A 26,020-nucleotide genomic window follows, 5' to 3' on the forward strand; every position below is an offset into this window, starting at 1 on the left:
ATTATTATTATTATTATTATTATTATTATTATTATTATTATTATTATTATCCTTTATTTATAAAGCGCTGTAAATTTACACATTAGGGTTACCATATATATCAGGAATGACTTGTAGGCACATAACAACAACAAGGTGCTTAAGCCTGTTCCCTAAATAGGACCACTCTGTCCTGTGCCACTTTAATGCAGGACTACTGTATATACTCATGTATAAGTCCAGAAATTTTAGTCAAAAAATTGACCCCCAAAACCCAGGCCGACTTATTCACGGACCGATGTAAGTACTGTACTTTAACTCTGATCAAAAAAAGAGCCATCCTTTGGTGAAAGGTAGCTTAATCCCTCCTCAGAGTACTTAAAAGATGAATGAATCCCTTTTACTCTTATCTATCCAGCCTTTAGGGTGAGCACAAATAGATATATCTCTTGGAGATTTGTAAATTATTTGACATCATTTTTCTTTGCCTAATCCTTTGCATCCTTTGTTAACATGCCCCTTGATGTATCCATGGGTCATATCAGAATCCATAATTTTGGCTCCAAAGCCTGCCGTTGACTTATACATGAGGTCGACTTATAGTTGAGTATATACAGTAACTTGTTTAACTATTCTTTGGGAACAGTGGAAGCTCCTGGTAGGTTCTAGTCTATACATTAAAGGATCTAATTCAAAGTGATGGACCAATTTTTGTGGATAGGGTTATCTTCTTTAACATCTGGACAGTAGAGCTTTTAGCAGTCCACAATATCCATAGCACTCTTCTCCAACACCACTTTTCAAATGAGTTGATCATCTTCCTATCTGCTTTCTTCAATGCCCAGCTTTCACAACCATACATAGAGATTGGGAATACCAGAACCCTTTCATACCATAACTTGCTAACACAGTCAATATGTTTTTACTCTGCTAAAACTCTCCACAGATAAAAAAGTATGACTTGCACTCAGATGGTGACACCACATTGGTACACATTTCCTGTGTACATTTACAAAAGGATCTTCACCGGACCAAACATGGGGAGAAAAATAAAATGGTGATTGTGTTTTTCCCCCCTCAATGAATAGCTGAGGTAGCAAAACCATATTATGTTCACCTGCCTAATTGAAGTGCTTTAGATTGAAGACATTTCTCCTAAAATACATACTGTATATAAAGAAACCAGCATGTTTTTTTGTGAGTTTTTTGGGCTATGTGGCCATGTTCTAGAAGAGCTGGTTCCTGAAGTTTCTCCAGCATCTGTGGCTGGCATCTTCAGAGAATGCTGGCATGGAAGAGAGTAGGGTATATATATACTGTGTGACCCTGGCTCACTTCCATGCCAGCATTCTCTGAGGATGCCAACCACAGATGCTGGCGAAGTGTCAGGAATAAACTCTTCTAGAGCATGGCCACATTGCCCAAAAAACCCACCAAAAACTATGGATGCCGGCCATGAAAGCCTTTGACTTCACATCAGTATGGTCTTCTTTGTTTTAAGATGGCTATAACTGGTGGGCAGCTTGGTGTGGATGCAAGCAAGCCGGCTCATTCCACCATTCAATGCTATGTTTTTGCCATGGGCTCTAGCTTTAAGAGGTTTGTGGCCCTATTAAGAGAAAAGAAGGACGGGAAAACTTGCAATGTTTGCTTTTGAATCCATTTCTTATGTTATTTTAGGGAGGGTATTTTCAAAAAATAAAGAAAGGGTACGTCTCGTGTTTCTTGCAAGCACGTAATCCTTCATGTGCATGTGAAGGAAAAGGCAGGGTGGAGGAAATGATTCAAATGGAATCATTTGTGGATATTTCAGAGGAACAGGAAGGGAGGAAAGGATTTGATGGCGTTCAAAGTCTGGGGGTTTGGAGAGGCCATCCATAACACTGGGCAGCTCTCAGCCCAGAAGTATAGGAAAGAGAATCAGGGATGAAAAGAAGAAAGAAAGCAAGAGGCTGAAAGAGAGGGAGAGAGAGAGAGGAAAACCTTTGGCACATTTTTGTCTTCCTTTTTGCAAGGCCTGTGAAAAATCAAAACCACTTTTTTGGCGCTGGGACGAGTCAGAGGCTGGGCTTGGTCGTTGTTATTAATAAACTTCTTTTTTTCTGGAATGCGCGAGTCTGTCAGAACCCGGCGCAATGTTTACACAGTTTCCTGGCCGAAGACTCTTTTAGGAAGAAAGGAAGAGAGCCCAGAAAGAGGTAAAAAAAAGAGAAAAGGGAAAAAAGAAAGAGGAGACATTTCATTCCCTCATTTCTCCCTATATGCAAGCCTTTTTGTGCGTGAGTGTTTGTACGTTTTAGACTAAAACTTCTTGTTCTTCTGGTACCTGATAAACTTTCAGTTTTCCCCATTTTAAGTAGTTCTATGGAAGAAAATTTGTGGGTATTTTGTTTTATTAATTATTTTCCAGTAAGATCTGAGATGAGAAAGCAAGACAGGAAGGGGAGTAGTACCGGTGGTCTCAGAACAGGAATACATGATTTGTTTGGGCCTATTCTTAAATGAAAGAGGAGCCAAACCTGTGTCATTTGCCTTCTGGGCAAAGTTTGGAGAAATGGCCTTTTAGGACAACAATTCTTGGAATTTTTCGGTCGGCTGGCTGGAAGATTTTGGGAGCTGTTGACCCAAAAGGTTTAACTTTTCCAAGTCCTGCTTCTGGGGATGTGGCAGAGAAGAAACTGAAATTGGATAGAAAGCTGGTAGCTCAGTTGCAGAGTCTGTGCCTTGTACACAGTGGGTTGTAGGTTCAGCCCATTAGGATTGTGGCAGATTCCTTTGTGCAGTTCTGGCGTCAGTCATTGCAGGCATCTCAGATGCAGATGGGCCAACAATCTGATCTAGTGTTAAAACAGTGTGGTGTAGTGGTTTGGACATTGGAGTAGGACTCTGGAGATCAGGGTTTGATTCCCTATTGAAGCATAAAAACCTACTGTGTGACCATGGGCAAGTCACACTCTCTCAGCCTCAGAGGATGGCCATTGCAACCACCCTCTGAAAGGTTGCCAAAACAACCCACGTTAGGGTCACCATAAGTCAAAAATCATTTGGAGGAACACAACAACAACAAAGGATTTTGTGCAATTGCCAGCTGCCCAAGCCAGAGAAGCCAGTGGTGATGAATGCTGGGTATTGCAGTTCAACAGCATCTGGAGGGCTGCATAATATGCATCCATCTTAAAGCATTCCCCTCAATTATGACCTAGCACTGTATGGTGGGCTGTGTAGTAGAATAAGGATCTCTGGTGTAGGGAAGGGCGACTCTTTGGCCCTCCAGTTTTTGATAAATAACAACTAGCCTTCTCATCTCTCAACTATGGCTAAGATGAGGCTGATGGGCAATGAAGGGTTCAAGAACTTTGGTTGAGGAGTAAAGCTAAAGGGAGGGGACTATGGTCCTGGAATATCACCACTTGAGACAGCAGGAGGAGGATTTTTTTTAGTCTGTGATGCTTGTGTGTTACAGTCCAGTCTCAAGTGGTCCAGTCCAGTGTCTCTTTGGAAGCTCTTCAGGGCATCTTCTTGCTTTGATAATCAAACACAGCAATGGGAACATAGTTTCCAGAGTCTCTTAGTTGAAACAACAATGCTGCTCAAAGAAGCTGTTCAGAAAGTAGAGCAGGCACTGGGGAAATGAGAATGTATGCATGTGACTCTACAGCTTTCAGAACTTTCTGAAGTTACTGACTGGTCATCAAGAGGGCTTGTTGTTGTTGTTGTTGTTGTTGTTGTTGTTGTTGTGTGCCTCTAAGTAATTTCTGACTTATGGCAACCCTAAGGCAAACCTACCACAAGGTTTTCTCGGCATGTTTGTTCAGAGGGGATTTGCCAATGCCATCCTCTGAGGCTAAGAGAATGTCCCAAAGTCACCCAGTGTTTTTTAAATCCCTGAGTGTGGAATTGAACCCTAATCTCCAGAGTTTTAGTCCAATTCTCAAACCACTACACCATGCTGACTCTCAGACTGGTATTAAATGCATTGCAGTAGTCTAGTCCTGAATCTAGGATGGTTGCTAGTTCTGCCTTTGTGAAATGAAGCTGCAGATTTCTCATCTTTGTGCAGCTGGTAAACAGCTGGCCCATGACATTTTGCTGACTGAGCCAGAACAGCAAATGGTTTCTTTCCTGGCTGTCAGAGTCAAGGGTCCCAGTAGCCAAAGCCAACTAAATTACTTTGGCACATGAGAAAGAATATCCCACAAATACATCTCCTTCTTTATGGTATGAGGATGATGTTGGTGTAAATTTGTTGCCCTTTGGTGACATTTAGAATCAGCTGCCTCATTTTCTTCCTAATGGTAGGGCGAGCTTGTTGATAATAAAACTCAGTCCCATTAGCAATAGTGGCCACTAGGTTTCATAATGACTATAGTGGGTGCACACTCCAGAATATGGTTGCTTTCCGAAGGTAAACAAGTATATTTCCCTCTGCAGCTCATTTGGCCGTCCAGAAGACTGAGAATGGAGTTCTGGATCCAGATCATGGCCTACCAATGGCCTATTCCTGTTCCAAAAACTCCATGTCTTAGGATCAACTCAGGATGATTTCACTGACCTTGGGGAAAGTGAGATCAAGAATTGACTTGGAGGTTGCTATGGCAAGATGTCCTGATGTGGGTTGATGAGGTCTTTTCCCCTGTTTTAGAGATGCGATCATGATCATCGCTCTCTCTTTCAGCAAGGCATGTCTCTGCAGCCAGAGAGAGGCAACCAGAGCAGCATTCATTATTTTCCTTAGAGGACATTTTGTCAGTGGTATGTAGGAAATGTTCTTGAGGCTGGCTTGAGACCAATGGTAGATTTATGCACATGCTAAGTAGGTGACAGTTTAGGGCATTAGATTATGAAGGCCCTCCAAAAATCCACATATTTTAAAAACAAATCTCCAGTTTTGCATAATGGTTAGCATCTGCTATGAACCTCTTGAACTTGGCATAGTTTAGAGCTCCAGTATGTCTTAATGCCATCCCTGATAGAAACTGTGGTTCACCTCACTGTCACTTTCCATGACCACATTTTATACATCTTTTGCTTAACCTTCTGGTTCCAAATCTGTTACATTTACAACAGGGGTGGACAAAAGTGTGACCCTCCAATGTTATTTTTGTGGCCATCACACTATCCAGATTCCAGAAATTTCCTTCTTTCTCTGGGGGGAAAAGGGTGAAGCCTCCAGGAGACTCACTTCCAAGTTTTAAGTAAGTTGCTATGATTATTATCAAACAGACCAAGAATGGACATCAGATTGCTTCAGGTTTTCTTTTGTTTTGGGCATTTTGACCAATCTATGCAGCCCCTGGAGTATCCTAGGGTCAGAAAATTGTCACCCACTACTCACAGTAGTTGACAATTTTTTTCAGCTGTATAATTTGGTAATTTTAGTCTCTGGATTTCATGGCCTTATTGGTGGCGATGCTCTCCTTTTCAGAAGATAATGGATATTACAATGGACCCTGGTACTTGCCACGGGTTTGGTTCCAGCACCCCACCCCTGTGAATACCAACATCCGTGGATGCTCCAATCTCATTATATACAATGTCATAGTAAAACAGTGGCCCTTATGGCAAAATCAAGGTTTGCTTTTGGATTTTTTTTTTTAATTCAAGCCGTGGATGGTTGAATCTGTAGATGCAGAATCTGTGGATACAGAGAGCCATCTTGTATTTCAAAATGGGCTGAGCCTACATTGGGGCTAACCAAAACAGTCCCTGACAAACTCGGACATCTGGAAGGCATGAAATAGTTGAAAATCAATTTCTGAAATGTTGCATGACATGACATATAATTGGAAGGAGGAGGAGAGAAGGAAAGGAGGGAAAGCAACCTGTAATGTCCCAAGAAAGAGACTGGATCCAAACCCATGAATGTACAAATACAAAAAGAATTGGAAAGTACTGATAGCTCCTGAGATATTTTTTTTTTACCCAACTGAGGGTACCAGAAGATACCAACAAGGCTCTGACTAATAATTTCTTCCCTTTCTCTTGCAGCTCAACAGTGGAAATCAAAACAGAACAATGGACCCGCTATTTTGCTTATTAATGACACTGTTCCTTGTAGGGATCCAGTGCTGCCCAGAGGTATGCAGATGTGTAGCCCAGAAGAAATATGGCCGCCATATTGTTGATTGCTCTTACAAAGACCTCCAGGCGGTCCCTCTTGGCTTGCCCTCCAATGCAACGACCCTCACTTTGTCAGTCAACAGCATTACTTCTCTGGGAGAAGACTCCTTTGTGGATTCCACCAACTTGCAGGCTCTTTGGATGTCATACAATGAGATCAGTACCATTGCTAGGGGGACCTTTGCATTTCTGGTGCAGCTGCGGGCCATCGATCTCAGCCACAACCAGATCAGGGCCTTCCCTTGGGGAGACCTGTCCAACCTCACAGCTCTACAGCAGTTGAAGCTCAGCAGCAACCGTTTGGATAAGGTCCCTCTGGAAGCCTTCCAGACCTTGAAGGACTTGCGGGCCCTCTGGCTTGACAACAACCAGCTTGCTGTCCTCTCTGAGGGCACTTTTGACTCCATGTCTCTGTTGTCCCAGTTGCAAATCAACAACAACCCATTGAACTGCTCCTGCAGGAGCTGGTGGTTGAAGAAATGGTTGGAGAACACCACAGTTTCAATCCCAGAGAAGGAGTCTATTACTTGTGCTGCTCCTGAACATCTGAAAGGTCTCATTCTTGGGAGGACCTTGAAAATGGACTGCATGTTGCCATCAGTCCAGTTAGTTTACCATTCCAGTATGGGCAACAGTGTGCTACATGATGGACTCACTCTCTTGTTGCACTGCAGTGCTGTGGGTAAACCACCACCGGAGATCAGGTGGAAAATCCAGACGGCCGCTCAAAATGTAGCCATCAATGGGCCAAACATAGAAGCAGAAGGGGACAATGTGCTTGCCAGTGTGACCTCTAAGCAGAACAAAGGCGGGCGCTTCCTGGTCTTCAAGAATGGCTCCATGGCCATCTCCAACTTCAACAAAGCTGATGAAGGCTTTTATACTTGCCAGGCACTGAATGATGTTGGGTCTCGGGAGGTTTCGGTCAATGTGGCTTTGGCCAGCTCAGAGAATCCAGCCGATCAGCTCCAGAATGACATCCAAGCCAGCAAGCCCAAAGACAACCCTTGCGACAAAGAACACCCCAAATCTGAAGAAAAAGTTGTGTTCATCTACCTTAGCCCAATAGTACCAAAGGCCAGTGGGAATGGGGGGACTATGTGGGATTCATGGCTGTGGATGAGTTCATTTCTGGTTTCTTTGCTACCCTTTTTGTAGTTACAAATGGCTGTAATGCAACAAGCTGTAGAAACTTAGTGTCTAATTTGTTAGGGGCTGAGCTGTAAAGATATGCCTTTTAAATAACACTGAACAAATCAAGGCTTCTGTATTCATAGTTTTTTTGTGGGTTTTTTGGGCTCTGTGGCCATGTTATAGAAGAGTTTATTCCTGATGTTTTGCCTCTATCTGTGGCTGGCATCTTCAGAGTATGACATCCAAAGAGTCTGCAAGAGTAGGACATCTGAAGATGCCAGCCACAAATGCAGGCAAAATGTCAGGAACAAACTCTTCTAGAACAATGGCCACATAGCCCGAAAAGCCATAAAAAATGATGGATACCGGCCATGAAAACCTTCGACTTCTGCATTCAGCTGCTTTGGTTGTTGGAGAATTCAAGGAGTTGTAGTTCCAAAAAAATAACATTCCAGAAGCATCTCTTTGGTGCAAATAGGAGAGAAATCAGCATAAAAATGTCAATGTGTTGCTAATGGCTCAGCCTCAGAACACTGATTTTCCAAAACAAAAGCACAACACTACAGACCAATGCAGAACCCAGTACTTAATATACAATATACCATACTGTATGCAATATGTTTAACGCACGCTACTGAAAAGAAATCTGTCTAAGGCAAACACTTAAAATAAATATTTGGATGGGAGGCAATGGAAGGCATTTGAGAGTTCATGGCGGTCACTGACTGACTTTAAGGAAAGATGACACAGCTTGGGGCATTGCATTGTACAAAGATTTTCTTTGAGTGTTGTGATATATGAACTTGGCCGTGTGGCTCTTTCTTTTGTCATGTAATCTAACTCTGTTTTACTATGCAACAATACATATTTGGTTATTGAAACAAAATGAAAGGGGCTTATTTTGCTACCCAGAGGTATTTTTCATCCTATGAGTTTATCCAAGTGGTAAGCCTTGCCTACAGGCATGGTGTCTTTTCACAGAAAACAGCATGGATTTCTTTTGGAACAGACAATCATATTTCTGCACTGAAATATTTCCAGTGTGGGAATGGTGTTTTCTGTGCCGCACTGAAATTTGCACAGAACAGTCTCCCCAACTATAGCATTTATTGTGCAGAAATAATAAAGAGTCTGAAATATAGTTTAGGCATCCAAAGAAAAGGGGCAGGCAGAGTGACCCAGGGAATGCAAACGCTGCAAATAGAAGACTTCTAGATGTGAACTATTTTCAGTGTCTCATTCTCTGCAATACTAGAAGTTTGGGGACTGAAAGAAAATTCCATTTGAGGGAATGAATTCTTGCCATGCCCTAGCTGGTGACCTCCTGACATGTTTGCCCCATCTGGAGGAGCTCTGGATTAGAGCATTTCTCTTGTTACCTAGTAATTCTTCCTCAATGTCCTGCACTCTTATAGTCTAAAGGCTTTGGGCTCCCCATCACTAACGGTCTCCTCTGTATTGATGCTGAAGATTTGACCTCAGACTTCTGGTATGCAAACTATTTGCTCTGCAGGTGTATTGGGACACAGAACGAAGGTCATAGAATCACAAAGTTGGAAGAGACCCCAAGGGCCATCCAGTCCAACCTCATGCCATGCAGGAATACCATATCAAACCACTCCTGACTGAGGGACATACAGCCTCTGTTTAAAAACCTCTAAAGGAGGAGATCCCACCACACTCCAAGACAGCATTTTCCACTTTCTTCCTAATGTTCAGGTGGAATTTCTTTTCCTGTAGTTTGTATCTATTGTCCTGGGTCCTAGTCTCTGGAGCAGCACAAGACAACCTTGCTCCATCCTCAGTATGACATCCCTTCAGATATTTAAACATGGTGATCATGTCACTTCTTAAGAGCTGTTCAAGGTGCTGAACCTAGGTTGCAGAGATGATACAGTACCTTGGACAATTCCTTTAAAGTCTGAATGAACCCCTGGCATGGATTCACCAGACTTGGCTCCTCAAAGCCAAGTTTGCTCTGGTATTGAACTACAGAAGGCTGAAAGAGATATAGAAGAACACAAACAGTGGGGCAAAAACATATCTTTGCTAGGATGTAACAATTTCATTTATTATTTCCACCAGAAGAGATCAACTCTCTGCATTCTACAATTGCTTTAGTTTAGCTGGTTCTGGAGCTTACCTCCTCAGCTCCTACTACCAAAGAACTGTTTAAGAAAAGGGAGAGGAGGCACTCCCAGGTTATGAGAAAAAGTCAAAAAGAAGGCAACAAGACATGTATCCAGAGGAGTGTGGGTGCCAAATGGAAAAACAAAACAAAATTGCACACAACTCTCTTAGCAGAAAAGGTGCATAAGAATCGGGAGCCGGTGAAAATTACTTTTTTTGGATTACAGCTCTCAGAATCCCCAAGCCATCATGGCTGCTAATACTGCTATTTGGAGGGACTGTGAGAATTGTAGCACCAGAAATTAACATTTCCAAGCTCCATGGGAAACTCATGAGAATACTTGGGCATTCCCCATGAGGAATCGGTCCATATCAAGTTTAATCAATAGCTGAAGATTGAAACATATTTAAATAGCTTCCCCAACCCTCCATTTGAAAGTTTCACCGTCTGGCTCACTATGTTTACAATTCACTCTTTCAACCATTTTGAAAAATAGAGTCAGTCTTATTAAACATGTGGGCAGAACCCAAATGCCTACCCTGGAGTTCAAAATGCAAAACAAACAGATGATAGACAGACCGTCTGTCGATGAAACATTTTCTCTGACATTACATGCCTCTAAACAACCCAACTGTCCACATTTCCAAATCCTTCAGGTATCCCCACCTTTATTTTGGTTCCGGTGTCTATATTCCTGATGGCAGTAAACCAGGATGGTCCTCCTCATCATTTCTTTCTTGCCTCGTAAAACCAAGCCATCAAGATTTAGGAAACAGGTTTCACTCCAAGACAACTAGCAACTTAAAAATTCTCCAGACCAGCACTGGCCCGGATCTCATATGCACTACAATGAAAAAGACAAAGAAAGAAAGAGAGAGAGAGACACTTGTTGAAAAAGCAAGAAGACAAAAAATGTTGCCTTTGGGCCAACTCAGGGATCTGCTTTTGCCTTTGCTCCATGCCATGGGAAGTCCACTTCATCTGCTGCCCTTGTTAAGGGGAAACACTATATTTTCCAGGCAAGTAGGCTGCAGCCTTTTGGTAAGACCAAAGAAGGTGCATAGAAGAGCAGGGCACCAATGGGAAAGAGGAAGACAAGGATGGGAGCATGAAGAAACACACACATCTTCTTCTTCCCAGTGATGAAGTCCATTGTTTCCAATAAGGCTTGTGCTTTCAAGCGTTTGCAACAAGGTTGGTTTTCATCCCATTGGCTGTCACATTTGGAAGTGCTCCCTTCCGGTAGGACACAAGAGAGGGGTTGTTGTGGAGAGTGTACGCCAGGCCCCACCGAGCACGGTTCTGCTGGCACTTGGCTGTTTTTGAGGCCTGCTCCTTGGTCTTCATGAGCTTGACCCCTACCAGGCCAAAGATAAATAAATACAAATAACTATGAGAGTCAGACTTTGAGGAGGGATTAAAAAAAAAAGTACTGAGGAAACCACACACATCAGTTTTCCCAAGAGGGGACAAAGAGAATGTGGGAAATTGTCCAAAAATAGGGTGGACTCATTCCTATATGGGTGACCCCTTATGCAGTATGTCCTTGGTATCTGCTGTGGTTTGGTTCCAGGAGTCTCCCATGGAAACCAAAATTCATGGATGCTCAAGTCCCATGAAATACAATGGTGTTGTAAATTGGAATCCCTGATACAAAATGGCAAAAATCAAGGGTTGCTTTTTGGAATTTATATATTTTTGAATATTTTCATGGATGGTTGAATCCAGGGATAAGGAATCCATGGATACAAAGGGCCGAATATACATTGTCAACAGAAGACACAGAATTTAAAGATTGGCCATGCTGGCAGAGGCTTCTGGGAGCTGGAGTATCAAAGGATGTGAACCTCTGATCTAGAGAGTAGTAAGAGCTGGTGGGTCCCATGGCAGTGGAGTGTTGAGTCCACTCCAGGTTTTAGCCTGATCTTTACAGGAGCTATCCAAAACTCTGAATCTTTCAAATGCATTCAGCTTTTTGGAGAGCACCTTTGCAGCTCATATTAAAAGGTAAGCTGTGATCTTGCATGGCACATGCACAATGTAATCCCTCCATGCATGCAGCTTTGTGTCTTTTCCAGTCATCTGCCAAGCCCCATGGGCCTCCTGCCATGGATTCTTTGGAGGCCTTTAAACAGTTTTTTAACATCTTTAAAAAGATGAGCATCTTTTGGGAATGCTGTAGGGAGAGAGATTTTGGACAAGGCACAAGGGATTAGGGTTCCCTCTCTTGTTCCCCATTTTATACAAGAAGTGTGTGTGTGAACCACATGTAGTAAACCACACACATGTCACCAACAGAATTCTGGACATAGAGTGGATCCACTGCACCACTGAGATGGGAGTCACTAGCCAATACTACATCTCCACTAGCCAGTACTACATCTAGATCAGGAATGGGCTAATTTCAGGGATTCAGAGGACATTTTATTTTCCTGACCTTTTTGGGAAGTTGTCTCAGTCTCTCCAAATGAAACCAGAAAAGTCTAGAATGTTATTTTAAAAATGGAAAGGAAAACTCAGTTAAAAGAAGAGGTGCATCCTAAACGATAGAAAAAGGCCTGAAAAGCACATCTTGTTCTAAAGGAGAATTGTGCCCCCTAGTGATTTTTTGCTCACTTGTTCTGTGATGCTCAAATAAGAGCCTTTGTGTTACAGTGGTTGAATGTTGAATGTTGGACTAGGAATCTGAGGGTCTAGGGTTCAAATTCACATACAGCCAAAGAAACCCACTTGGACAAGTCACAGTCTCTCATCTTCAGGGAAGGCAATGTCAAACCTCCTCTGAACAAATGTTGCCAAGAAAACCCCATGATAGGTTTGCCTTAGGATCACTATAAGTCAGAAATGATTTGAAAGTACACAACAACAATCTCTTAAGTATCTGAGAAGCCTTCTTACTTCCAAGGCCTCTAAAGACAATAAGAGAATCCAGTGCTGGTTTTGCTCTATCCCCCACCTTTGCCTCTCTCTTTTGCATGGATCTAGGTAAAAAGAGACAATACTCGATGCATAGATGAAGGAGACAGCTTCCACATGGGTGGACACCAATGAGGATGTGAGACAGAGAAGGCAGTTGCAGCAAATAGAACATCAAGGGAGGCATCGCTTCTCAGATCTGCCTAGCAGCATCTCTGTTTTCATCCAGACCCTCCTCTGCTCAGCCCCAGTGAGGATGCCAGGGAAGGGATTGGGACAGAGATGCTCACTCACCTTCTTCCATCTCTCTCAACTGGAGAGATTTTGGCCCTTGGGAGTCGTGCCGTTGGAGGAGCAACAAGCAAAAGGCTTTCATCACCGGGTGGGACTGGCTGACCTCAATTTTCAAATAGTAACAATATGTGCGATAGCCTGGAAGAAAGGGCAGGTTGCAGGGGATGGCGGTGATGTAAAAACAAAACAAAATAAGCACATGCATAAGAGCATATATGCACAAGGGCCAGGGGAAGCAAACAAAGGAAAGCAGATTTTAAAAAAAGCAGAGATAGCTGCATTGGCCATAAAAACAAACATATCAAGACCCTACAGCAGTAGGTTCGCCATCACTGCCCTACAGTTTCGAGAGCATTGGACTATGACCCTGGAGACCAGGCTTCGATTCCTGGCTCAGGCATGGTGGTTTTAAACCTTTATTGGCAAATGAGAATGGTACATGCATATATATGTATATCAGATGTGCGGAAAGTTACTTTGTTTAAATTACAGGTCTCAGATTCCAGTGGTACACTGTCTGATGGATTGTGGGAGTTGTAGTCCAAAACGGCATCTCTTCTGAGCTATGCATATTGTGGTAGGCAATGCCTTTGTTAGGTTAAGCAAAAAGAAATGAAAATGTGACGCTCTCTTTATTAGTAATCTAGTCTCCCCTTGTCTTTAGTAAATTAAGCCCAAACAGAAGGGAAGAGGTATTCTCCAGATGGAAGGTCTACTACAGATATTCAGGGCTTACTTAATTTAAGCATGTATTTGAATCGACTCTCATTTCAACAAGCAGTTTCCTGAGCTTTTTGCAAAACAGTTGGTGGCGATAACACAAATGTCTTAGCATTTGAAAATAAATTTGGGAAGTGGATGGACACATGCAGAGTGATTTTAACAACATCCTGAATGGGGATAAATCCAAGGAAATCATTCTTTCATATTTAGGTTAGCATCTAAAATAGTTACTTTTATGGACTACAGCTCCTAGTATTCTGCCTCCATCCTGGAATGGAAATATGGAGGCCTGTCATCTATGAAAACTACTTTAATAATTTAGGCAAAGATGGTAACAAGGATGAACTACTGTGAACCTGCATGGTGTAATGGTTTGAGTGGGGAACTAATAATCCAGGCTTGAATACCTGCTCAGCCATGAAAACTCATTTGATGCCCTTGGACAAAGCACACTCTCTCAGCCTCTGAACAGATCTTGCCAGGAAAACCCTGTGATAGATTAACCTTGGGAAGTCAGAAATGACTTGAAGGCACCCAACAACAATGAACTATTGTATTATGTTCATCAAAATCTGGGATCTGTTGCAAAATGAATATCATTTTGCAAGCAAGCTATGGTTTCTTTCCTAGTTACTGAAAGTAGGTATGCACACAGTAAGATAGAGCATACAATACAAGATGAAGAGAAGGAAGGAAACAGGGTAGATGAAAAGGGATTGGAAGGCATGCATGTCACTCACCTGGATCAAAGACCTCAACGCCGTGGCCCAGAAGACTCACATCCAGGCGACAGAAGTGGACAACATTGTAAAGCGCCGATACAACCAGCCTCCAGACTCCAGCCAAGACCCCCACAAGCACATTGATCGGGAAGAGCAGATATGTCACAATATACAAAGCACGCCTGCATGGGGGGGAAAGTGAGATGTCCAAAAGTGATTGATTGATTGACTGATTGATTATCAAGGACCATTGTGGTGCAGTAGAGTATGGAGTTAGTCTTGGAAGATCCAACTGCTAGCCCCCATTGAGCCATGAATTTCACTGGGTGCTGGGCCAGTGGTCTTTTTCTCAGTCTGACCTACATTGCAGGTTTGTTGTAAGAGGAGGAAGAGAACCACATATTTGTCATGCAGATTGAATCATCCTTATCTAGAATTCCAAAATCCAAAATTGTCCACTTTTGTTCCACTTTGTTACTTCTACAAAATTGTTTTAAAAAATATTATCTTCAGGCTGTCTGTAAGGTGTATATGAAACATACAGTACATGGATTTTATATTTAGATTTGTGTCCCTCTCCAACATATCACATTATGTATATGCAAATATTCCAAAATCCAACTGTTGTACTAAGAGGGTTTTTTTTGGGGGGGGGGTTTACATTGTGTTTTTAAAGTGTTGTAAGCTGCCTTGAACCCCATGCTGGGAAAAAAGTGGCATAATGAATGAGTAAATAAATATCAATTTGTATTCCCCTGTGCCGATCTTCTCAGTATGGGAGTACAGCAACCAAGTGGCTCCTTTCCTGAACTGCCCTGTTGCACGTCATTTGCTCTCCCAACCTACCATTTTGCATCTGACTCTGTTAGTTGGACCTCAGATTTCTAGTAAAAAAATATCACAAGTCCATCCATGTCTCATGTTGATAATGATCTGTATTCTCATTTATAGGTGAGGAGAATTGTCCACCTACCCACCCAAAACAGTGCCCCACAGATGACCCAACAGATTTAGCAAGGAATCATGGTAAGGCCATTTTGGAAGCTTGGTATGGTGGCCTCCACACTAGAAGGATGGTGAATCTGCTCTGGAGTTTACTTTGAACTTTAAAGGAGTTCATTTTCCCATAGGCATAGAAGTTACTAGCCAGCAACCAGAGTGGCGTGGATGTCACTTGTACCAAAAAAGATGGATCTCTTTGATAGTTACCTGTTGTTCAGCTCCTTTGGTAGATGGCCACGCTCCAGAAAGTAGTAGTGAGTCAAAAGATTCTGCACAATCACAGCGACCACCAAGGTCAACCAGAAGGGCCTAAGGAAGAAGAAAAGAAAAGAAAAGAAAAGAAAAGAAAAGAAAAAGGCATCCAGTTTCACTTAAGGCAATTGTATTCTGCTATTAGTGCAGTCCCTAAAATATACCTAGACCATGGAGAAGTGTTATTTGGGGGCTACAACTTCCAGAATGCCTATCAAGCATGGGCACTGGCTCTGAAAACACCCAAACATATGGGTATTTGGTGGGAAAGAGTTAACCAAAAGCAGGGAATACAGTGCCCTATAGATAAGGGTGGGAATCACGCAGCTAGCTATCTAGCAGCCTTGACCATCAAAGGCAATAGTAAGGGATTCTAGGAGTTGCAATCTAACAACATCTAAAGGGCCAGCATGATTCCTAGCTCTGTTGCAGATATCTAGGACTACAAATACCATCATTCTTCTGACCAGATGGCCAGAAACTGGTTATAGTACAAAGGGACATAAGGGCACCTGGTTGTCTAGCCTTGCATGTAACAGTCTCAAACAAATGCCTTGCAAGGAAAATCTCTGTGCTTTAATGTCACGTTACCCCAAGGATGGGCAATTGGTGGACCAGTGTTCCAGATGCCATTGGCCAGTGGCTTCCATGTCGGCGATGTATTAAGTCCACCCTGGGCTTTATTGCAAATTCTATTATTATTATTATTATTATTATTATTATTATTATTATTATTATTATTCCTCTGCAAAGTGGAGTTGCAGTTCCAAAAAATCTGGAGCCCCAGATTCTGCCTGCCTCTTGTGTTAGTCAGCAAGGGACATTAATGTGATCCTTGCTCAAAATCCAAATGGATTTCAGCCATCTCCCTTTATTCAGTCTGGGATAATACTCTTTTCCTCTTGATAGTTCATCAATGTCTACCTTTCCTCGATATAAGCTCCAGACAGTATGTCTGAGCCCAAAGCATTCTTACCACATGTTCTCCACAATTTTAAAGAGATGCACATTGGTGCCGGATTGCAGGGGGATGGCCACCAGAAACGTGAAGCCCAAGGCGCAGACAAAGAAGACAATGTGCTGGATGAGAAGACCTGAGACAGAAAGGAGAAAAAGAGACCACAAAGGTTAGAAGCATACCTCAGAACTTGGAAATAACACATTAGAAGTAATGTTGCTGCATCCAGCTAGTTACTTTGGGGGATAACAAGACTGTTTATTGTTGTTGTTGTTGACCAGTCAGTGGTGACCTTGTGTATAAGACATCTCCAAGGCCTCCTGTTCTCAACTGCTTCTGCAAACTCAGACCTTCTGGCATGCAGTCTTCCTCTCTTTCTGCTGACTTCTAGCTTTCCTAACATTATTGCCTTTTCTAATGATTCATGCCTTCTCATGATGTGGCCAAAGTACAACAGCCTTGGTTTGATCATCTTGGCTTCCAGGGACATTTCAGGCTTGTTCTAATCAGGCATTCATTTGTTTGTCTTTTTAGCCATCTATCATATCCTCAGCACTCTTCTTCAGCACCACATCTTGAATGAGTTCATTTTCTTCCTATCCTCTTTCTTCTCTGTCCAGCTCTCACATACACACATGGTGATGGATGAGTGCTCAGTTGTATATCTTTACACTTTAGGATCTTGCCCACTTCTTTCATGGCTGCCCTTCCCATTTCTGGTCTTCTTTTTAACAAATGAGAACAATGAGTAAGAATTTCTAGTAATGAATAAGAATTTCCAGTGCTTTTCCAAAGTTGCAGATAATGTCCATTGCATTGCACCTGATTGCACAATGCACATTGAGCCTCCACACCTGCCTGGCATGTTGCAATGTCCATTGAGCAGGCAACATTGCAAGTCACTCTTGCACAAATGCTGTGTAATCCCATGAATGTAAAGCTATCTTCTTGATGATCTTGGCTATGCATTTATTTATTCTCTGCAACAGAAACACCACCTGCCCACCCACACCCCACAAAAAAGTGATTAAATGCCTCGTATCTTTACCCAAGCAGGAAAATGCTGTCTGGAAGCCAGCAAAACACATCCAGCACACCAGAGCTTGCTGGGAAGCCTGGAGTTTGCGGGGACGATGGAAAACATCTAGGATTGCCCCACGGTACAGACGCTGAAGATTAATCCTGGAAGCAGAAGGTGAGAGAGAGGGGGGGAGAAAAGAAGAAAACACACAATCAAGCTGCTTGTAAGAAAAGTTTAAAATAAGAATGGGGAATCCTATAGCCCAAAGGAAAAACTGAATTTTGCTTACATTCTGGGGTGAGGGGCAGGGGGAACATTCCAGTGGAGAACCTGGCTAAAGAAAAAAGGCCAGCTCCTCTGCCCCCAAATAGTAGTCCAGCTGTGGCTCCCATGCCACTGGGGCAGTGAATCCATTCCAGGTTTTAGCTAGCTGTGAGCCAGCATGGTTTTAGCTTTGGACTACGACTCTGGAGACCAGGGTTTGAATCCCTATTCGGCCGTGGAAACCCACTAACTGAAAGAGGTCTGCTAATTCCATCCGGCCCTGATGCCCCCCCGCTCCCCCCCCCCGCCTTTTGATTTTCTTTATTGCTTCTACAATTTCTTTCACTGACATTTCTTCATTCAGTTTCTCTTTTTGAACTTTAGAGGTCATTTCGGGAAGACGAATTAACCCTCCAACTCTCAACTGAAAGTTTAACATGACCTTTGAAGCAGCATTTAGCACAGAAGTGGATGCCTCCTCATGCTATGTCTGAATATTACTCTTGGGATCCTAATCCAGCCCTCCTGTGGTTCCAGATATCCCCTATCCCATGCTACTAATGTTTAGTGATTTTCCACCTTTGGAATATATTTTCCTGAATTCCAAAAATAGGAAAATATTTTTTCGTTACTTGGAATAAGAACCTTAAGCTAAAATAGGTTGCTGTTTGGAGGCCCACCCTTTGGCTCTTCTTAGATTGAAATATGGCTCCCAAGAACTTTTCTGTAATGGCATCCAGCTTCCAGTTGAAAGAGTTTCCCCATCATTGCTTTAATTCAAGCTCTTGATATATGGGAAGGAGAGCTCCTCACCTGTGCTTCACCAGTGCCTTCATCAACATGCAGAAAGTCAAGAGACAGGAGATGACCAAGGAGGCAACAAAGCACACTGGAAAAAAGGAATGATAAAGACATGTTACTGAACCGAAAACATCAACCATGGGAACTCAGTCAAGATCATACAGATAAAAGTGTACTGTATATGTATGAGTGCATGTAAGGAGATGGTTTAGACCATGGCTACAGCATGAAGACAAAGGGGTCCTCATCTCTCCTACTTATTACTTCAGCGTCATCCTATCTGTATCAAAGTTGGTCTTACTGTTGTTTTATACTACAATTCCTATTACCCTCTTACTATTGGCTATTCTATGATTCTATGCTGGATGAAGCTGATGAGAGTTGAAAGTCAAAAGACCTGGAAGAATAAAGCTTCCCATTTACTGTTGTCATTTGCCACTAAGTTGGCTTCAATTTATGGAGACCTTACAAATGTGAAACCCCCTCAACAGCCATGGTCACCAACATCTCTACTGAGATCTTGCAAACTCAAAGCGTGGTTTCCTTGAGTGAATTAATTCATCTTCCTATTTTCCTACTTCCTTCCACTTTCCCCAACATTATGCCGTATCATGATATGTTCAAAATATGACAACATTAGTTTAGTCATCATCTGTTCTAGTGAGAGTTCAGGCTTGATTTGTCTCAGGATCCATTTATGGTGGTCCATAGAATCTGTAGAGGTGTTCTCCAGCATCATGTTTCAAATGAGTTTATTTTCTTCCTGCCAGCTTTATTCACTGTCCAACTGTCAAACTCATGCATAGAATATTGAAATATATATGACCAGGATGATATTCAATGATCTATCTTTGCTCTTAAGGATCTTATCTAGTTCCTTCATCGTTGCCTTTCCATATCATAGTCTTCTTTTGTTTTCTTAACTGTGGTTTCCAGATTAATTAATGACTGAGCTAAAGTACAGAAAATAACTATTACAATGTCTTCATTGCCAACTTTGAACTTATAGAAATTGTCTGTGATCGTTGTTTTTGTTTTCTTAATATTCAGATACAGTCCTGCTTTTGCATTTCTCCCCTTCATTTTCATCAGTGGCCATTCCAGGTCTTTTTTGTCTCCTGCAAGCAATCTGGTGCCATCTGAATATCTTAAATTGTTGATGTTGCAGCCAGCGTACATGGTACCTGAAAAGAATATAAAAGGGTAGGTCCCTGCCCCAAAGAACCTGGCTTCTAAAATATCTCTTGCAGATTTAGTTACTGTATTCTTACACTAAATAATTCTTGAACAAATTCAACAATTCTCAAACAAATTTAAGAGCTTTCACAAATGTCACTGCAGAAATAGGAAGCCAGAGGGTTGGATTAAGCTATGCTAAGACCTTAAACTGTAGCAAGTTTAAGAGGCACAACTGCAGGATCATAAAAAGGGGGAAAGAGTATTATATAAATCATAAAGAACTATATCCAGTGCTGGGTGCATTGGAGGGATTTCATTGCATTTCATTGCTTGGAAAACCCCAAAACATACCCCCCACATATGTTTTCACTGCCAGGGAGACTGCAATGGAAAGGGAGCCAAAACATCAAACTTTTTTTGATTCTTCATATATATATATATATATATATACACACATACATACACACACATATACACACACATATATATTATACACATATATATATATATATATATATATATATATATATATATATATATTTACATTAAAGCCTTCCTATAATCCAAGGCACTTATTAGATTTCTGGGGTAATGACATTATATTAAAAGACGCATCTGGTTAAAGACACACTGCAGAAAGCTGGTGGCTCTGACAACAACTGGATGATGAATCTATTTTGTGCTTTAGGGTGCATCTACATATAGAATAATGCAGTTTGACATTCTTTAAGTGCTGTCACTCCAGTCGTATGGAATCCTGGAATGTGTAGTTTCACAACGTCTTTGGTCTTCTCTGCCAAAGCATGTTGGTGCCTCATAAAACTAAAAATCCCCGGGTTGTGTAAGATGGAACCGTGACAGTTAAAGTGTTGTCAAACTGAATTAATTCTACAGTGCAGATGCATTCTGTTATTGGGGGGAGGGTCAGGATATGCTATTCCTTTTTAATCATGATTGTAATTGTTTGATGTTTTAATACCTGTAGTAATCCGCCTTGATTCCCTATCAGGAAAAGGCAGAATAGAAATAAATTATTATTATTATTATTATTATTATTATTATTATTGCTCCTTTAAAGTTTGGATTAAAGTCCAGAGCACATTCACCATTCCCCTGTCAGGGGTGCCATCTATAGTTCTGTCTGCCAGGGAGTCACTTCCACTGTTCGACATGCCATGCAAATAGTCAAGGCATGTAGAGATCGGTCTGTTTCAGCTAGAAGTGGCAGGACCGACAGTCCATCTGCCTGATGGTGGGCTTTGAATTTCCTCTCCCCCTTCTCTGCATTGAGCCTTTGTAGTTCCCTCCTCGCTTGATGCCATCTGCTCAGTTCTACCAGATCTCAGAAGCCTTTGTGAATGCCAGTATCGGCAGGGTGTGACTGCATTTGTCTCCCCTTAGCTTCTTGGCATCAGCCACTACTTTTACTTGCTAGCAAATGGCACAGCTTTGCAAAAAAAGAAAAAGGAAAAAAGATGAAATCTTTATCAATCCACTTTTAATAAAATCCCAACTCAAATCTAGCATCCTACCGAGGCTTTGCGTGCCCTGCCCAAAATTATTCTACCTTTCCCACAGATCGTCATATAGTGATCCTTGTTATCTGATGGGGTTTGGTTCCAGGGCCTCCCGTGGATAACAAAATCTGTGGATGCTCAAGTCCCATTAAATATAATGGCAGAGCAAAATGGTGTCCCTTATATCAAATGGAAAATCAAGGTTTACTATTTGGAATTTATCTTTTTTTGTGTGTGTAAATATTTTCAATCCTATGGATGCTTGAATTCGTGGATAAAAAATCCGTGGATAAAGAGTTGAGAAGTCCAGAAACAATTTCTTCACCAAGCTAGAGAAAGGCCTTTACAGACATCAGGACTAGAAACTCAGGATTTCCAAAAAACCAGAAATAACATGAGTTGATAATGACGTTAGTCATATGGTGCTGCCAGCAAACTAGACGAAGAACCCACTGAGATCAGTGTTCATTCTTCATGGCTCTTAGAGGAACCCTTTCCAGGGACTCAGTGACTGCTTCAAGCATAATTTTAATTTCTACTGTTGCTTCCTTATTCAAAGGCAACAGTGCAGTGTGATGGCCAGAACTGGGAAGAAGTTAGGTCTAGATTTCCTAATAGATTTCTTGATAATCTGTTGCAGATCTGCAAGGATTGTTGACCCCTCCTCTATTTTGTGCAACAGGAGCCATGAAATGACAACTCCATCTGCAAAGGCAGTTCTCCTACATATAGTTCTGACCACTCAAAATTCCTGGATTATTTTATTCTCTCTCTCTCTCTCTCTCTCTCTCTATATATATATATATATATATATATATATATTGTATCAGGCTGTAGCTGGTGGATCTCAGGTTGCTTGCAAAAACCCAAGTCGGCTGTGTTTGTGATATTCCAGAATTGTGTTATCAGCATAAAAGGCTACATATAGCACACCCAGTTGTGAAACTTCTTTTTCTCAGAGATCTAGCAGTTATCTATAGTTCTGTCATTTAAAAAAATATATTGAGGAATCAGTTTAAAGGGTATCTCTTTGTACATGTCTCCAGAGACTCAGTGTTCAATATGTTTTCTGCTTCTGTTGTAGTTGTAAGTTGGATTTTTGTTCTACATGTTGGATTTTGCTGGTTTGAGTGTTGGACAAGGACTCTGGGACACCAAGGTTCAAATCCCCATCTAGCCCTGGGAACATGTTGGGTGACCATGGACAAGTCACACTCTTTCAGCATTACAGAGAGGCAATGATAAACCATCCATCCATCCATCTTCAAACTACCTCTGAACAAATCTTGCCAAGAAAACCCTGTGAGCAGTTCATTGTGGGTTTTCTATAAGTTGGAAACAACTTGAAAGAACACAACAAGAAGACAACAGTCTCTCAACCGTCTTGTCTCAGCCAGATTTAATTGCTTTCAGGGGGGAATAGCCGTAACAGTGTTTGCTCTTAAAATATTAGAGTAGGGTTTGTTTGTCTCTTTACAACAATCTTGTTCTTTTAAAAAATACAGAAATAAAAGGCATAGTTGTACTGCTAGATCTTAAGTGGATTAATGCTGGGAGATTAAAGAGAACTTGGCAGTAAACAAGAAATGGTGTTGTTTTTCCATCTGTTAACAGGAGTTCAACAGCTCAATTAACCTGAACTGTTCTTCTGTCCCTTGAAGTTTGTTGTTGTGTACCTGCATGTAATTTCTGATTTATGATGACCATGTCACATGATTTTCTTGGCAAGTTTCTTCAGAGAGGGTTTGCCATTGCCATCCACTGAGGCTGAGAGAGTGCGACTTGCCCAAGTATCCCTGCGAAATTTGTCCTTTCTCTCAATTATGATGATGTCTTACAATGAATGAATCAGATCATCAGTCTTTCCAGCTCACCAGTGTCTATCATACATCGAGCGGCAGTGACTTGGGTCTCAGGGAGAGATCTTTTCCAACACTTGCAACTTGGTTCTTGAGAGATGCCTTGTTACACCTGAGACTTTCCATGTGTAAAACAATTAACCTACCATTGAATTATGGCATTACCTTATGCCAGTTTAGCTTTTCAATTTAGGGTGCATCCATCCCTGGATGTTGCTTATGTCAATGGGTACATCTAGACTGTAGAAATAATGGGGAAAGTGTGGCAAATGTGTGTGTGATGAACCCTATAAAAACCATCACTTAATGCAACAGAACACTCACATTCAAAGTTGAGCAGATACAGGGTGCTGTAGAAATAATGGAGTTTGACACCACTTTAAGTGCCATGGCTCCATCCTATGGAATCCTGGGATTTGTACTTTGGTGAGGCTACAGAACTCTTTGGCAGAGAAGGCTAAAGATCTTGTGACACTACAACCCCCAGAATGAAGATACAGTACTTAGAAGTGGTGCCAGACTGCATTATTTTTATGGGTGTAGATGCACCCAATGCCATCTCAGCAACATAACATTTTGCCTCTGTGTTCCTTTACCCACTTCAGCAACCAGAACTCTGCAACCTTCTCTAGTGTTAGGCTACCGAATGAAGAAGCAGACACTGCAAGAGCAAGAAAACCTACCTTCTACTGACCAGATGTAGTGCTTCGCGGTTGCCAGCTCTTTGTCTCCAGGGATACCTGCAGGATTTTCAGAAGGGACAAGCCCAAACTGGACAAAGAGAGCTGTCAGCTCTTTCGTCATTCCAGACCTTACAATTTGGATGTTGGGGACAAATGCCACCAGGAGCAGAAGGGCCACCTGTGAAGCAAGAGGTGGCAGGTGAGATTGGTCAAGCATCTAGCAAAAGCGCTGGATGGGCTCAGATGAAGTTCTGATCTAGGTTACCTGGTAGACAGCAATCACAGCCATGGCTAAGGAGAGGACTAGTTTCAGAGGGAGCTGGAAGTCTGCAAGTAAGAAAACCATATTGAAATATCAGTGTGCCGGGTTTGCCTTCTCTTTTACAAAGCATTCTCCAGCTACGTTTTATCTATTCCAGAAATTCAAGCAGACATGCACTGGTCATGCACACCTAAGTGTTACGGCTCCATATGACAGTGCACAAACCCAAGCAATGACAGTATGAGTTGTGATCTGAGATCCTTTAGGAAAACACAGCAAAGCAGGCTGTATACTTGTGATTTATTATGCAAAATACAGCCTACTATTTTGATAACAAAGAAGGACCTACAAAATGCACCCCAAGTTTCATAGATCTGGCAGAATGGTTGCAAAATGGGATATTAAAACTAGCCCATTGAAAGCGAAGGCCAGAAAGCATTGCCCTCACAATGAATTGACTTTATTATACTGCTGGTGCAAAAACTATACTGCAGGTGCATAAGCAACATCTTGAGAGATATTAGTAGGAAGAAATATGCTAAGTGTCCTTTAAGTGCCCACTGAATGGTCTTTTCATGCAGTACCTTCCTGAGGTGTGTAGATGTAAGAGCGTAAGTATGCCTGGACCCTGGAACGGATGCTTGGTTTGGCTATACTGCTACTGAAGGAAAAGGGAGAGAAATGAATGAAACAGAGGCAATGCACTCAGTGAACAAAAACACATATTAAAAAATATAAGGGATGGAACAGAAATTGACATTAACTGAGATATTTAGTGAATTCCTCCAGTTCAAAGTTAGAGATATTATATTCAAAAGTGCATGCATCGCTTTGGGTTTCCTGTCTTTGGATGGAAACCCCAAGTTTTGGATGCTTCCCACCCATTTTAATTTTTTAAATTTAAATAAATGTGCACAACCAAAAAGTGCATATCTTAAAAAAAAAATGTTCACAAAAGGACGAAAAAAAAATGAGGACAAATGACAAGATTGAATTGAAAACCTAAAGCCTGAATACTATTTATACTCTCTATTGATAAGTAGTAATTACTCATTTAACAAAGTAATATGATAAAAGGAAGAAATGGTAGATATAAATCATTGGAGATACAAAAAGGAACCTCTCCGGAAGATTATAGGTTGGAAGTCATTTAGACAGTTATATGACAATTATTTATGTATTTAGTTATAAGAAGATGACTGAAATCCAAATTTACGTTATGATCCAAAATATCTGTGCTGTGCTCTATATGTTGTACATGAATGAGAAGATAAAATAGTTTGAGTATATATAAAATAAATGTTCACAACCCTACTTTAATGGCTGAAAACTCATGCAAATATACATATTTAGGGGAGGTGGAATCAGAGTTTTAAAGAGTTATCTTTTTGGACTGCACTGCCCAGAATTCCCCAGCCAACACAGCCACACAGATTGGAGGGGATTGTGGGAACTATAGTACAAAAAAAACCCCATTTTTTGCAAGCTGTGAGAAAAGCACTTAAATATGTTAACATTAGCAACCTCTTTCTCCTTGCCTTCGGAGCTGGAGAAGAAAGTCCAGGCCCTGAGATCCGGCATCCATGCTCCCAACTCTTATTCCCACTTCTGTTCATCCCGCACATCTTGAGACTATACTCAGTTTCAATAAAAGGAATGCCAGAAGGAACAGGGACCTTACCTTCTCTTGGGTGCGCGTTTTGCTAAGATATTCCTCAGGTAGCCTTTGCAACAGTCACTCCAAGGTCCCTTGAACAGAACAAACCCCAAAAGCACCTTTTAAAAAATCAAGACTGCTGCATGCAGGATACATTTTCTCAGGTTAAGGGTCTGCATTCACATATAGTGCACCAATTAAAATAAGGACATTGGTGGTCTTAATGACATCCCTCAAATCTGTCTTGATGCCTTCCTAGTTTTAGTCAAGTTCTGTCCCAAAGTAGCCATCTAAAAATAGTAGCTAAGGGGACCATCACAAAACGTAAAAGAGTGATGATATCGAAGAAGGAGATGCCATTTACACACGCAAACAATCCCCGGAAAACAGAAGTGTATACCACACACTCATAAATATGAAAATGGCATAACAGGGGCACTGCAGTTTTAAAACATGCAAAATTGAGAGCAAGTTAAGAGGTCAAAAGCTGACAGACGAGAAGGTCCCAGACAAGAAAATTTGGTAGTTGGTGGTATATAACAATTA

The 26,020-nt window shown here is 41.6% G+C and overlaps 2 protein-coding genes across 2 annotated transcripts in view; one reads left to right on the forward strand and one right to left on the reverse strand.

Moving 5' to 3' along the window:
• The first annotated feature begins 1,722 nt into the window (after positions 1-1,722).
• On the forward strand, positions 1,723-8,119 carry LOC121932543 (immunoglobulin superfamily containing leucine-rich repeat protein-like). Its single transcript, XM_042471218.1, has 2 exons — positions 1,723-2,177; positions 5,968-8,119. The coding sequence occupies exon 2, from the start codon at positions 5,995-5,997 to the stop codon at positions 7,255-7,257; it is 1,263 nt and encodes a 420-aa protein (XP_042327152.1). The 5' UTR covers positions 1,723-2,177; positions 5,968-5,994; the 3' UTR covers positions 7,258-8,119.
• Positions 8,120-9,297: 1,178 nt separating this feature from the next.
• Positions 9,298-26,020, reverse strand: part of LOC121932663 (receptor for retinol uptake STRA6-like) — a 57,544-nt gene continuing 40,821 nt past the window's right edge. Inside the window, exons 9-18 of the mRNA XM_042471539.1 lie at positions 24,402-24,478; positions 23,821-23,882; positions 23,556-23,733; positions 18,330-18,405; positions 17,280-17,413; positions 16,250-16,367; positions 15,229-15,330; positions 14,038-14,201; positions 12,575-12,712; positions 9,298-10,722 (exon numbers count right to left, since the gene is read on the reverse strand). Of these exons, the coding sequence (XP_042327473.1) occupies positions 10,541-10,722; positions 12,575-12,712; positions 14,038-14,201; positions 15,229-15,330; positions 16,250-16,367; positions 17,280-17,413; positions 18,330-18,405; positions 23,556-23,733; positions 23,821-23,882; positions 24,402-24,478 (1,231 nt within the window). The 3' untranslated portion in view covers positions 9,298-10,540. The remainder of the gene's footprint in view (positions 10,723-12,574; positions 12,713-14,037; positions 14,202-15,228; positions 15,331-16,249; positions 16,368-17,279; positions 17,414-18,329; positions 18,406-23,555; positions 23,734-23,820; positions 23,883-24,401; positions 24,479-26,020) is intronic.

Source organism: Sceloporus undulatus, chromosome 6, assembly GCF_019175285.1.
Source record: "Sceloporus undulatus isolate JIND9_A2432 ecotype Alabama chromosome 6, SceUnd_v1.1, whole genome shotgun sequence".
Lineage (NCBI taxonomy): Eukaryota > Metazoa > Chordata > Lepidosauria > Squamata > Phrynosomatidae > Sceloporus > Sceloporus undulatus.